The 14,025-nt window shown below is 42.0% G+C and overlaps 1 protein-coding gene across 1 annotated transcript; it reads right to left on the reverse strand.

The window, feature by feature from the left end:
- Positions 1 to 4,493: 4,493 nt before the first annotated feature.
- INSM2 (INSM transcriptional repressor 2) lies at positions 4,494 to 6,209 on the reverse strand. The gene has a single exon (XM_088457063.1). It carries the CDS (start codon positions 6,192 to 6,194, stop codon positions 4,785 to 4,787), a length of 1,410 nt encoding a protein of 469 aa, XP_088313189.1. The 5' UTR covers positions 6,195 to 6,209; the 3' UTR covers positions 4,494 to 4,784.
- Between the last annotated feature and the right edge of the window lie 7,816 nt (positions 6,210 to 14,025).

The following is a 14,025-nucleotide window of genomic DNA, read 5'->3' on the forward strand; positions in this document are numbered from 1 at the left end:
TCTCACTTTAGTAAAAATACTCCTTAGGCTGCATACACACGTAAAGATTTTCTGTCCAACCATCCAACTATTGATTGGTTGGAATGAAAATCTGGTAATGTATGGGAGTAAATGATGATCAGTAATTTGCTCCTAAATGCCAAAAACAGATGAAAATGGTCGTCAGACAAATTTGTTAAATGTTTGATCCAAACAATTTGTTCAAACAACAGTTTTTGTCAATTTTCTGGCGTTTGGGAGCAAATTGCTGATTGTCATTTGCTTTCATACGTTACCAGATTTTCATTCCAACCAATCAACTAGTTGGATGGTTGGACAAAAAATCTTTACGTGTGTATGCAGCTTAAGAGTCCAGTTTTAAGGACATCTATGTTCAAGCACAGGTGTCTTAACTAGTACCTCAGTCAGTTTCATTTAACTATCTTTGCTCAAGTATGGATATCCTTAAAACCTGGACTGTTAGAATGCTTTGAGTACCGTGTTTGGGAAACCGTTCCCTAAAGCATCTCTCTCCAGTTACAGCTGGGCATAGTTGGTTATCACTTTAATATTTAAAGCATTTCACCCACTTACACTGAAGGAACATTTTAAGCTTTTTCACCATCCCAAAGTCATATGTTTTATATCCTGACACAGTAATTTTAAACATGCAAGGAAATTGGCAACCTTTTACCACTGCTGGTCAGCCTGCCTATACTTCTATACCATGTATGGCTCCCAGCTCTTATGAATAAACAAGCTCTAATAAATTGAGGCTGTCAGTGCAAACAGGAGCATCAACTTCCACAACCGCAGGTCGTCTATTGCGGCTCTACTTTGTGTTTGTTTAAATGTCCTATAATACCAATGGCTACATGAAAGTCATGGGTAATTTAGTTCAGCAATGGTTGCTCATCTCTAAATTAAAAAATGTTGAGAATTGCAGCATAATTGGTCAATTTCTTGCTGCATTTACTGTCAAGATGACTTCATCACACTGCATAGATGGTAAATACTGCTTTGAAACATGCTAATGAATAAGGTGATTCATGCGACAATGTTAGTGATTTACCATGATTCACTGTTTTCTACCATTTTATGAAGAACACCATAATAACTTTGCTACAGATTGTCACCCAGATGTGTTGGGCTCATACGCACATTCACTAGGGGGTAAATTTACTAAAGTGAGAGGTTTTTTTAGAAGTAGAGATGTTACTTATAGCAACTAATCAGATTCTATTTAACATTTAAATTGCACCTTCTAGAAGCTAATAGCTAGAATCTGATTGATTGCTATAGACAGCACCTCCACTTCTAAAAACTCACTTTAGAAAATGTACCCCTAGGACTCACAGCCCTGGCACATGGCCTGATTCCTGATGTCTCTGCAATGCCATATAAGAGCTGAAATTATTCTCACATGGCCTATTCTGTGAGCTGCATGTGTGTCTAACCAGAGATCGCAGCATGTAATATCATTTCACGCCTGCTCTGCCCACTTGTAAAGGACTAGAAAAGAAAAAGTGTCCTATTATTTAATAATACAATAAACTATTCTTACCACTTTCTTTGTGTATGTTGTAATCCTTTTTAACAACTCTGGTTTGATGGACATTTTAGTTTATATGGTCATTTGTGGATTAACTGCCTTGCTATAGAGACATGGGGTATAGGGCTATTAAAATGCATGGAAGGGAAATTACACCAATTAAAAATTATATATGAGAACAAGAGTATCTACATAAATGTGCTGTAAAGTGGAATTAAAATAATAAAAGGGCATATACAGTAGAAGATTATTTTTTTTTAAATTCAAGCATTAACGATTACCTTTTAATGTATGTTTTCTCAGCAATTGGTTTGTTTATATGCCCTAATCCAGCTGTCCAGGTAAATGTATTTTCTCTATTTTCATCTGCAAATTGAAACATAGCAAATGTTGAGTCTGGTGGCCATAAACAAGCCTGAGGTGGTTCATATTTAGTCAGGTTGGGGATAGCTGTTAAGACGTTAAATGTGTGTTTCCAGAAAGTAGTTTAACAATAAACTTAAAAACCTATAAAGATAATCTACAACTTCATCTTGGAAAGCCATTTAGAAGTACCTTGTAATGAATAGACCTGGAGTCAGGTGCTTCTGGGGCTTTCCTTATAGACATCACTGCCAGTCATAACCTGAAAAAGGAAAAATAAGTTGAACATTTTTTTACATTAGCAGAATCCTTGGAGCTACAGGAGTTTCAACACAATGCACGGTATTTTTTCAAATACTTTGAATTTTACGCTCACCTTGAAGTGTATATTGTGAGAATAGGTCCATAATATTTCTTTAATTGACAAGTAGTTGAATCATCTGTTAAATTGTGTCTCTTTGCCTCACTTCAGTTTTTTTTTTATATTGGGAAATATTTGTAACTTGTGCATTATAAGGAATATCATGCCCCCTACTATAGCTTTATGAAACTTTTTTTTTTTTTTTTAAATGTTACATAGATAAAATCTAAATATGACTCGAAGGAATACTGGCTCATGTCACCCTTAATCTGATTTTGCTGGAGTTTCTAATAATTGTAGAGTCATTATAGATGTCTATCTTATTGGCCTTTATATTACATATGTGGATAATGCTCCTCACTTTTACAACATTTATTAAACGTTGGCCAATGTGAAGCACATCTAATTTCTACACTTATATGTCCCATAAATTGAAAAGGCACAACTAGAAAAATGTAAATAAGTGTGTATGTATGTATGTGTGTGTGTGTGTATATATATATATATATATATATATATTGTATTGTATATGACTGCATTTACAGTGATATTAAATGTACTAACTCCTGCACTAGTAGGACATGCACTTAAAATACTTTATAATTTTCAACAAATGCAATATATATTTATTCCACAAGTGTTTTATTTAACTTTACTCCCACATCAATGCCACTTAACTGGCACTTTTGAGTCACAGTCTATCAAAGCTGACCAGCAAGTGCATGCCTCATTATTTTCTGCTTATTAAATATAGTGACATACAGATGTGTCCACAACATACATAAAGCCTTAATATGCCATGCGGTGTGAGATGCCCGACACGAGTGAGCCAAGCAGTGTAGCATAGCAACATTTTCTTTAAATTTGCCTCTTATTCCCACCGCAGACATAGTGAAACACCACTCAGTCTGTACCAGAGACGCTGGGCTGTGACTTTAACCACACAGGAATTAATTTTAAAAATGTACCAAGTCACATATGAAGCACAGTGGAACTTGGCGTGAGAATAAGCAGTGGCCGCTGCATCGCAACACTTTATATACAGATTCAGACTCATTCACACACAGATGTAAAAATGTCACATATCAAATGAATCAGTGCAGGCTTGTAAGAGGTTTAGTCGCTTCCAGTTGTTTCATATGTGTGACTAAGACCCACATTTGATCCAAAAAGACTTTCGGTGCAAGCCGGATCACACAGGACCTGGTCCGAGAAGGGTTGTTAGCGTGACTGTGGCAATAGTGTATGAGGTCACATCTGTAATACTAATACACATACAACTATAACATATGCATGGCATATATCATTTGCTTTGGGTTTACACAAAGCCCATTATATTAAGATTAAATTAAATCCATTGAAGATCTGCTTAAACTAAATGTGTATGTTTTATATTTATATATACTAATAAAAGTACACACAATTTTTTTGATGAATTCAATGGAAATAATTTTACACTGTTTTTAAGTCTATATAATATAATGATAAAAAGCTAACTATTAAAACTTCACAAAACATAATCATTTTGTGTACTGTGGCAAAGAAAAAAAAAGCCTTAATAAAATATCATTTGAATCTGGTGAAGTACTTTTGCTGCTTTGTAATGGTGCCTACACACATAGCGATGTGCTCACAAATCCCACCATGTGTACGATTTTCCCCTGAACTCTCCCCAAGAGCTCCCCGGCAGTCGTTGGCGCAATTTGGTCTGAAAAAGCTGCCAATTTGACACACGATCTATCATGCCTCCTAAACTATCCAGTGCATCGTGACTTGAAATTGTCAGATCTGCCCTACAACACGGCAGATCTGAAAATGCGATGTGTGACCTGCGGGGACGTGCATCGCATCCTGATCATGAGTGGGGACTCACCATTTGGGCACATTTTACACGATCTGTCATTCCGATGCGTCGGAATCTGCCAGATCGGGTAAAATATCGCCATATGTGTAGGCACCTTAAGGGCCCCTGAGATTTATTATAGTTCAGTATAATTATGTTTTTATAAATAGCCAGTAACTCGAAATACTATATTTTTTGTTTTGCTGATATTTTACAAAACAGAATTCAGTTGTGTTTATGTATGTATTTATTGGACGCAAATCGTCCAATAAGTCCTCACTGGTGGGGTGGCATCTTATATTAAAGTACTCTTACAGATGTAACAAGTACACACTGAATGTACACAAGACCTTTGGTTTATTTCCTTTTAAACATAAAATAAAATTGATGGTGACGTGTGCAATAAGAAACATATATATTTGAACTTTGGATAGTAACACTTTGCTATTATAAGTTTTACACACATTTTATACATACTTATTTAAAGACTTAAACATATTTCAATAATTAAATCTGCATATTACCACAAGTATGCTTTGGAAGTCTCTAGGGCTGGTAAGAATACATATAACAGCTTAAACTATTTAAAACATTCAATTTGTTAACTACTGTATCATAAAAAATACAATTTGATATTTTTAAACAGTAGTGTGCACACACTATGGTTACCACCTAATTTAAATTATTCAACAGCCAGGACCGAGTGGGATTTGGGATGGTGGTTCTTGTCTGTTCTCAGATGAATGACACTTGTTCATGTGCAAGGTAAGTCCAGGAGAGCTAAAGAAGGCAGTAGGACAAAATTCACAGGGAAAAATTTGCTGCCCACCTTCAGCAGCCACCAGAGCTTCTTCCAGTGGGAGTAGAAGCTCTTCCCTTACTGCATGCCACAGTCTATGTTTGTCTCTAATGTCCATGGAAGGGAAATGAACTCCACAAAGGGTGCATGGGTAAGTGAGCTGCCCCCTCTCCAATGGGCTGTAGTGCTGGTGAGTGAGCAGGTGTTTGCGTAGATACGCATGCCTGCGGAACCTCTTGTAGCAGTATGGGCAGTGAAATTCATCCCCATCTTCAGTTGTGCTTTGTGACACCGGAGTCTCGTTGTCGTCCCTGCTCTGGAAGGAGCTGTTCCCAGGACGCAGGTGCTGATCGGAGAGCTGGGAGCTGTCCACACTCTGCTGGTGCTGAAAGCGTGCACTCTTCTCTATCAAGCTCATACCACCAGTGCTGTTCTCTTTACCCTCCCCTGGAATCTGACCCTTTTTCCCAACTAGCCCATCATTTACTAATGTCCTGGGCTTATGCCACCTTCTATGTGAAGCCAGATTTGCCGGACAGCTGAATATCTTTTCACACTCTGGGCATCTGTACTCCACACGGACAATCCTGGAGCACTTGTGCTGAGCTAATGCAAAAGGGTCCGGGTATTGCTCTTTGCAGAGCTGGCAGATGAACTCCCCAAGCGGGGGGCGCTTAAACAGGGGGTTGCGAGATTTAGCTTCTGGTTCCTCTGCCTTTATCTTTAGTCCCAGCACAGGCGACGTGGTCACATCATCCGCAAAGTGCAGCTTCCTACTGGCTTTATGCTTCTTACTGGTGACTTTATTAGGTCTCGGAGCGTCCCAAGATGACAGACTTGCATGTAACTTTGATTCAGGTGTCAGGAAATGGTTGTGATGAGAGAGAAGCTTCTCCATGGGAGTAAATGATGCAGCCACTGGGAAGGACTCTGCAGTAGCCGGAGAGCTGAGATATCTCTTGAAGAAAGTTTTCTTCATTTCCAAACCTGCAGACTGCATCGGGCTGGGAGGCTGCAAGTCCCAGCGCTCCATTTGCTCCAGCCCCCCACTTGCTTTTATAGGGGAAACTTCATTCGTTGCTCGTTGTTTATCCTCATAAGAAGTTTGTGGCTGCTTTGCCTTGTCCACAATCACTGCTGTAGTCTCTGAGCTAGGGAGCATGACGGGGGTATAAGGTATCAGGGCATCCAAAACTGATGGCGTGGCCAGAGATTGGGGAGGTGCATTGTCCTCAAAAGGAATCCGATACGAGCCACAAGGTCTTCTGTTTCTCTTTACAAGAAATCCCCTCGGCATTATGCAGACTGTGGAAGAGAGACGCAGACTGCAGGGTACGGACAGGAGCTGAGCACAAATGCATTAGACACGGTGCGACGAGGCGGGGGAGGGCACAACTGTATATTCATAGCATCGATCATTGAATTTATACCGAGGCACTCTATGTGCAATTCATTCCCAGCCATGCAATAACCCAGCAGCCTATCAGGAGTTGGATGAAAGCTGAGGGGCGGATCACATGGTCCAAAGTCCATGTTATCCTGTTAAAAAGGAAAATTAAGAAGGACGTGCGCTAGACAAAGACACTACTGTAATGTTTCTTATAAATAGGTTTATTATTGAATCAGGAATCACAATGTATGTTTATTACTCACACGGTTCTATATTTGCACTTCAACCCTTCAGCAAGTGGTTTTTGGTAACTACAGTAGCATTTATTTATTGAACATGAAATAAATCATGTTATTCATATTGTCAATCTCAGCAGAAGATAGTTGTTCCGTCATCCTTTCTAAGTCATGGGACTGGTCAGCACTCCATTCATTTCATATTCTTCTTTCAATTGTCATTATCACTGGGAAGGGACTTATATGAACACAGGGCCTGATTCAGAGCCGCTCGCAAAAAGTGAGCGCTCGCTCTGAATCAGGGCGGGTGCTTGTTTTTTAAGTTGCGGCCTCCTGGCCACTTGCATAGCTGTGGGTGACCACCCAGAGCTTATGCGATCGGCCAGGTGATGGTCACGATGGTCAAGACCATCGCGACCATCGGGCTTGCAACGAGATCCTTACGCAGAGGCGGACCGGGCCGGGGGGCACCCGGGCCGGTACGATTTTACTGTTTTGGGGCCGCCAGTTGCATTAAGCGCCCGGGAGCAGTGGCGGATCCTGGGGGTGCACGGTCGTTTGACACTTTTTTTAAAAACCTAAACGGAGAGCAGCGTCTGCGTGACACTGAAGTGGCCCGCAGCGGTATTGATGGCGTTACTAATATTGAGTCGGGCTGACTCATACGCTGCGACCGGCCGTGGGCTCTAGCTAAGCAGAAGGAGGAGGTGGTCGGCTGTAGCAGAGGAAGATGACCCCCTCCTGTTTTCTTCCCTCCGCTTAAGCTCCTCCTCTCTAATGCTGCTAATTGCCGGGGATCCGATGTCACAATCTAGTGACCATCCCTGGCGCAAAGAGGTTCAGAGGGGCAATGAGATTTTCAGGATCCCAGCTGAAATTGTCCGCTGCAGCCGCCCTTGTGTAACCACGCAACTATTAGAAGCCACACTAGTCTCTGCCACCGCGGTCATCTAGGAGAAGCAGGAGGTGTGGTAAGTGAGAGTGTATTATTCTCTCTCTCTCTCCCCTCTGTTATCTCCTTTTTACCTTCTCCTTTCCCGTCAATCCTACCCCTTCCCTGAGGCTTGCCCCTAGAGGGGCAGGATTTTAGAGTTTGGGTACAATTGCATTATTCTTTTTTTTTTTTTGGGGGGTGGGGTGTTTAATATAGAGCTGCTTGTTTACATAGGAGAGTGCCACTGGTGTTCATACATACATGATTGTATGTATGAATGTATGCATGCTTATATATGAAATATATATTATGTGTGCTTTAACTGCAGACTTTCAGATTTAATTTGGGGGTAATTACATCCAAATCGGGTAAACAGTGTAGGAATTACAACAGTTTCAATATGTGCCTCCCACTTTTTAAGGGACCAAAAGTAATGGGACTATCAACTCAAAAGTTATTTCATGGACAGGTGTGAGCTATTATCAATTAAGCAGGTAAAAGGTCTGGAGTTGATTCTAGGTGTGACATTTGCATTTGGAATCAGTTGCTATCAACTCTCAATATGAGATCCAAAGAGAGGTCACTATCAGTGAAGCAAGCCATCATTAGGCTGAAAAATCAAAACAAACTCATCAGAGAGATAGCAAAAACATTAGGTGTGGCCAAATCAACTGTTTGGAAAATTCTTAAAAAGAAATAACGCACCGGAGAGCTCAGCAACACCAAAAGACCCGGAAGACCACGGAAAACAACTGTGGTGGATGACAAAAGAATTATTTCCCTGGTGAAGAAAAACCCCTTCACAACAGTTGGCCAAATCAAGAACACTCTCCAGGAGGTAGATGTATATGTGTCAAAGTCAACAATCAAGAGAAGACTTCACAAGAGTGAATATAGAGGGTTCACCACAAGATGCAAACCATTGGTGAGCCACAAAAACAGGAAGACCAGATTAGAGTTTGCCAAACAACATCTAAAAAAGCCATTACAGTTCTGGAACAACATCCTATGGACAGATGAGACAAAGATCAACTTGTACCAGAGTGATGGGAAGAGAAGAGAAGGAAAGGAACTGCTCATGATCCAAAACATACCACCTCATCAGTGAAGCATGGTGGTGGTAGTGTCATGGCGTGGGCATGTATGGCTGCCAATGGAACTGGTTCCCTTGTATTTATTGATGATGTGACTGCTGACAAAAGCAGCAGAATGAATTCTGAAGTGTTTTGGGCAATATTATATGCTCATATTCAGTCAAATACTTCAGAACTCATTGGACGGCGCTTCACAGTGCAGATGGACAATGACCCGAAGCATACTGCAAAAGCAAACAAAGAGTTTTTTAAGGCTAAAAAGTGGAATGTTATGCAATGGCCAAGTCAATCCCCTGACCTGAATCCGATTGAGCATGCATTTCACTTGATGAAGACAAAACTGAAGGGAAAATGCCCCAAGAACAAGCAGGAACTGAAGACATTTGCAGTAGAGGCCTGGCAGAGCATCACCAGGGATGAAACCCAGCGTCTGGTAATGTCTATGCATTCCAGACTTCAGGCTGTAATTGCCTTCAAAGGATTTGCAACAAAGTATTAAAAAGTGAAAGTTAGATTTAGGATTGTTTAGTTTTCCCCAATACTTTTGGCCCCTTAAAAAGTGGGAGGCACATATAGAAACCGTTGTAATTTCTACACCGTTCACCTGATTTGGATGTAATTACCCTCAAATTAAATCTGAAAGTCTGCAGTTAAATCACATCTTGTTTGTTTAATTTCAAAGCCATTGCGGTGGTGAATAGAGGCCAAAATATGAAAATTCTGTCAATGTTCCAATATTTATGGACCTGACTGTATATATATAATATACATACACACACACATACATACATTCATATTCACAGGTTGTTGCTGTTTTTTTTTTTTTTCTTTTTTAGAAAGCCTGGGCCACTTGATTGTGTTGCCCCCCAGGCTGAAAGTTGCCAGCCAGCACCTGTCCTTACGGTAGGGTCTCGTGGCCGCAAGCCCCAGTGGACTGCCTGCTCTAATAGAGCAGGAAGTCCACCTACTGTCATCACGAGTGATGTCAGTAGGGCCGCCCACAAACGGCAGGATGCGAGCGCTGGAGCGAGTGCTTTTTGCGCTTGCTCCAGGGCTCGCGAGCGTGCACTGGTCCACCATCGACCCACTTGCGAGCGCTATGCGCTTGCGAGCGGGTCTGAATCAGGCCCACAGTTCAGCCGTCATTTCCAGTCGTATATAATAGTTTCATATTACCCATGCAGTTTTGGATTGAAAAAAAGTATAAAACATTTCCCACATTAATTCAAACATGTCACATTTTAGTTAATTGCGACAAACATAAGTGAAATACGTCTGGATGTAACCATGTTACAAAGAACTTAAAATATTAGATCCATAACAAACTTGAAAGTTTTTATTTACTTTGGTACATAATACTGATACAAAATAATTTTATTCTGTATTTTATTTTTTATTTTCAGATGTGGACAATAGGGTCAATGGTTCACATGGCATTATACTCTACAAGGAGCCTATTTATCAAAATATATTTGTAGAGTATGGGCTACATTCTGCAGAAATTACTGGGAGAGAGTTTCTCCGGAACACTTCCCGGTAATGGTCACCGCACATGCGTGGTCTGCTGAACAGACATGCGTCCCAGCTCCCCATATAGAAGTGAAATGATTGCTTTTGCAATCTTTTCACTTCTTTACTCAAGGACAGGTTCTATTCATAGTCCCTGTCCCCACATGTTATTTTTTAGTACATGTTTTATTTTTATTATCGTGAATAACAACAATAAGAATTTTGAATTATCGGGTCTAAAACCCAATAGTTAGTAAATATGCCCTAAAGGAAGATCACACCATATGTACTAGGTTGAACCAGATAGAGGGGTCTATTTATCATTAAAAATGTTTACATAAACATTTTTAAAATCATAAATTTCACTCTAATATCATATAATGTAAGTATTTCCAGAATGTATTAAGGCCATATTGGTGGAGATTTTGCAAAAAAAATCTCCTCCATGGCTTCAAAATCATAAATGCTCTGGATTTTTTACCACAGATTCCCTTACTCTAAGGAGAACTGCAGATGTATCAAGGTCCAGCTGTGATCATCAGATGGTGTTAGCAGATACTTTCCCCTGAATCTGCATGTGTGAGAGAGATCTTTTCAGCAAAATAAGATGAGGATCTTTTGTAAAATAGAAAAACAAGGCTATACAGCTTGCAAAAGTATTCAACCCAATAAAAAGACAACAGATGTGTCTGTATTAAAAATTAATCTTGCACAGATTGTTCCAGACAGTATTTTTATTGAGAACCAGCAACTTTAAACTCACATTCATTATTTGTCTGCAGATTTAAAAAGTAAACACTGAAAATGCTGCTTGCATAAATACTCTCAGCCAATGAACACCTCCCACCACTGAAATCAGTGGTGAGAACCGCAGGGTTACTAAAGGTGCTTCTGCAGTTCCCACCCTTGACTTCAATAGTGGGAGCCATTCATTGGCTGAGAGATGCGGGGGATGATCTCTCTCAGCCAATGAACGCTCAGACACGGTCCTACAAAGGGAAAAGCTGCGTCTGAGCTCTTCATTCGGTAGGTAACAACCATCGTGGTTATTACCTGTTGCGTGGGTCAGGTTTTCTCGTTTTTTTATTTTACGAAGACCTAGGATACCTACAGGGAGAAGAGGACCGGTCCAGGTAATGTAGGTGAGTATGTGTGTGTGTGTGTGTGTGTGTGTGTGTGTGTGTATGTATGTATTAACACTATACTGTTATGGTGTGTGTGTATTGTGTTTATTTAAACATTTCTTTACAGATGAACTTCAGGTACCAGCAGGCCCTTAATGCCCCACATGCTGGTACTTGTGGTTCTCCAAGTACCAGCATGCAGGGGAGGCTTGCTGGGACCTGCAGTTCTACTCGTAAAGACCATGTTTACTATTCTCTTTTTACACTACTGTTACAAAATCAACCCGCCACCCACCGCCCAGGGGTGGTGGGGATAGCCCCAGACTATCAGCCTAGGCCTGGGGTACCCTGGAGAGGGGGACCCCTTTATTGGAGGGGTCCCCAACTCCCCAGGAATCCCCGGCCTGGGCTGACTAGCTGTCAGGAGTAATGTTTCGGCTGTGGAACCCGGTGATAGGGTTTCCCTGCCTGTGACATTACCCCCCGCTAGAAAGGGTCCGATGCTGGTTGTGAAAATTGCAGGGGAATCCAAACCATTTTTTCCCCTGTAATTTCAGAACCAGGACAGATCAGAGCTTGGTGCTGGTTGTGCTAAGTACAGGGGAACCCTACACAATTTTTTTCCCCTGTACTTACACAACCAGGACTGGCTATGAAAAGTCCGGGGCTGGTTGTGTATTTAGGGGGGGACCCCACGTAATTTTTTAAAAAAGCTTTTTACAGTAAGATACATGCATGCATCTCACTGATGTATGCATGTATCTGTGTCAAAACAAACTGCTCATGCTGAAAATGAAAGCATGAAGCAGTTCTATTCATTTGGGGCTTTGAAGTTTGTTTTGGAATGGGAATTGCTGTTAGATTTGGACATGATCAATCAAAATCGAACAGCAAATCCCTTCTTAAACTGAAACAATATCAAATTTTGAGTTGAAAATCAAAAGGGATTTTGCTGTTCAAGTTCAATTCGATCTCAGGAGATTTCAGTGATTCATAAAAATGAATCTCTAATTGAACTTTAGTAAATTTACCACCTGGTGTAATCAGCAGTTTGTTAGAATTTAGGGCCTGATTCAGAACCGGTCGCAAGTGCTGAGCGCTCACAACCGGGTCGATGGTGGCCCAGAGGGCATGCGCACGATGGAGCCGGCTCCGTTGTGCGCATGCGCGAATCCCGGATAGCGAAGGGCAAAGCCTCGCTCCGTGTCTCGCACCAAAGGGGGCGTGCTGTCGATGTTGAGTGACAGCACGCCCCCTTTGGTGGGCGGGCCGGGGGGGGTGGCTGCCCAAACGGAGGCGTTCTCATGTGAATGCCTACCATTTGGGGCCGGCCCCACAAGTGATGTCAGTGGAGAGATTCTGGCTCTGTTTGAGCCGAAATCTCTCTGGGGCTTGCGGAAATGAGACCCTACCACAAGGGTCTCGTCGCAAGCCTAATGGTCGCGATGGTCTTGACCATTGCGACCATCTTCCTGGCCGCTCACTATAGCTGTGGGTGGTCACCCACAGCTATGCGAGCGGCCAGGAGGCCGCTGTAAAAAAAAAAAAAGACCGGCCCTGATTCAGAGCGAGCGCTCTGTCTGAGCGACCGGCTCTGAATCAGGGCCTTAGTCCTGACAGATAGAGAGGATACTCACACTTCCTCTGCAGATATCCTCAGAAAGTGGAACATGACAAAGAAGGATTGTTCTTTCCCACCCTCTGCATAATTGTTAGAGTTGGTTGGAGAACAGAGGTTAATACTAAAAAAAAGGTTTACTATACCTCTAAAGTTTCCTATAGCATACCTTATTTTGCCATAAGATATGGCAAATGGAGAAAAGCCACCTAAAGTAGATGTTCCGATGGCACAAGAACACTACTCTTTCAGTTATGGTCACAAATGCGATAACAATGTAAAGTCCATTTATGTAGTCACGGGGACAGCACATAGCTGCTGATTGGGTTTCTAAGGCCATCGAAAAATTGTCTGATCTCCTGTAAGAAGGAACTCAGGCAGGCCATTCTATGGGCCTTATTTATCAACTCGTTGCGTATGATAATGGTCCTTCAGCCAATCAGCTCCCAACTGTCAGCTGTTTGGAAAATGACAGTTGGGAGCTGATTGGCCAGAGCACTATTTATCATACACAACAAGTTTTATCACTCATTGTGAATGATAAAACGCATTGGAGATGAGGCCCTAAGTCTGAATTTTAAGCATTAATAGAACAGATTAGAGTAAAATATGAGTACTTGGGTTAGGCAGCTCTAGATGCAGCTTTTAATGACTCTAAAATTTCAGCCTTGGCAGACAAATCATTGGCTCATGTCTTGGTTGCCTTATTCAGAGATCAAGAAATCATCAGAGGTATTCAGGGTCGTACTGGCCCACTGAGGAGTCGGAGAAATCCCCAGTGGGCCTTGCTGATTCTACTTCCCACTTTTACAGGAGGGCGGGGCCTTTCCTAGGTAACCTATGATGCCATTTACTATAGCTGGCTGCAGCTGCTACCCAAAGCAGCAGGTTCCGTCTGATATGAAGTGGCCCATCACAGAGGTGGAAATGACTACATCCCCCAACAGCCCCTGCTGTTGGATGATGCAAAAGGTTGCCAGGTGTTGTCACCAGCAGGAGCAGGGACCAGCGGCATGCATCATTCTAGGGCAGCATAGGCAGCTGTACACTCTCTCTTCCAGTGCACAAGGCTCCTCCCATCTGGCCTCCTCCAGTCCATTCCCTGCACTCAGGGAGACCCGACAGATAGGGGTGCCGAGAGGGGGGGGGAGCGGGTACTAATTACCCGGGCCCGGGCTTACTGGAGGGGTCCGGCACCGATCACCCCTCCTCTTACATCTCAG

This window comes from Taudactylus pleione, unplaced genomic scaffold (genome assembly GCF_031769625.1).
Source record: "Taudactylus pleione unplaced genomic scaffold, aTauple2 ptg000737l, whole genome shotgun sequence".
Taxonomy (NCBI): domain Eukaryota; kingdom Metazoa; phylum Chordata; class Amphibia; order Anura; family Myobatrachidae; genus Taudactylus; species Taudactylus pleione.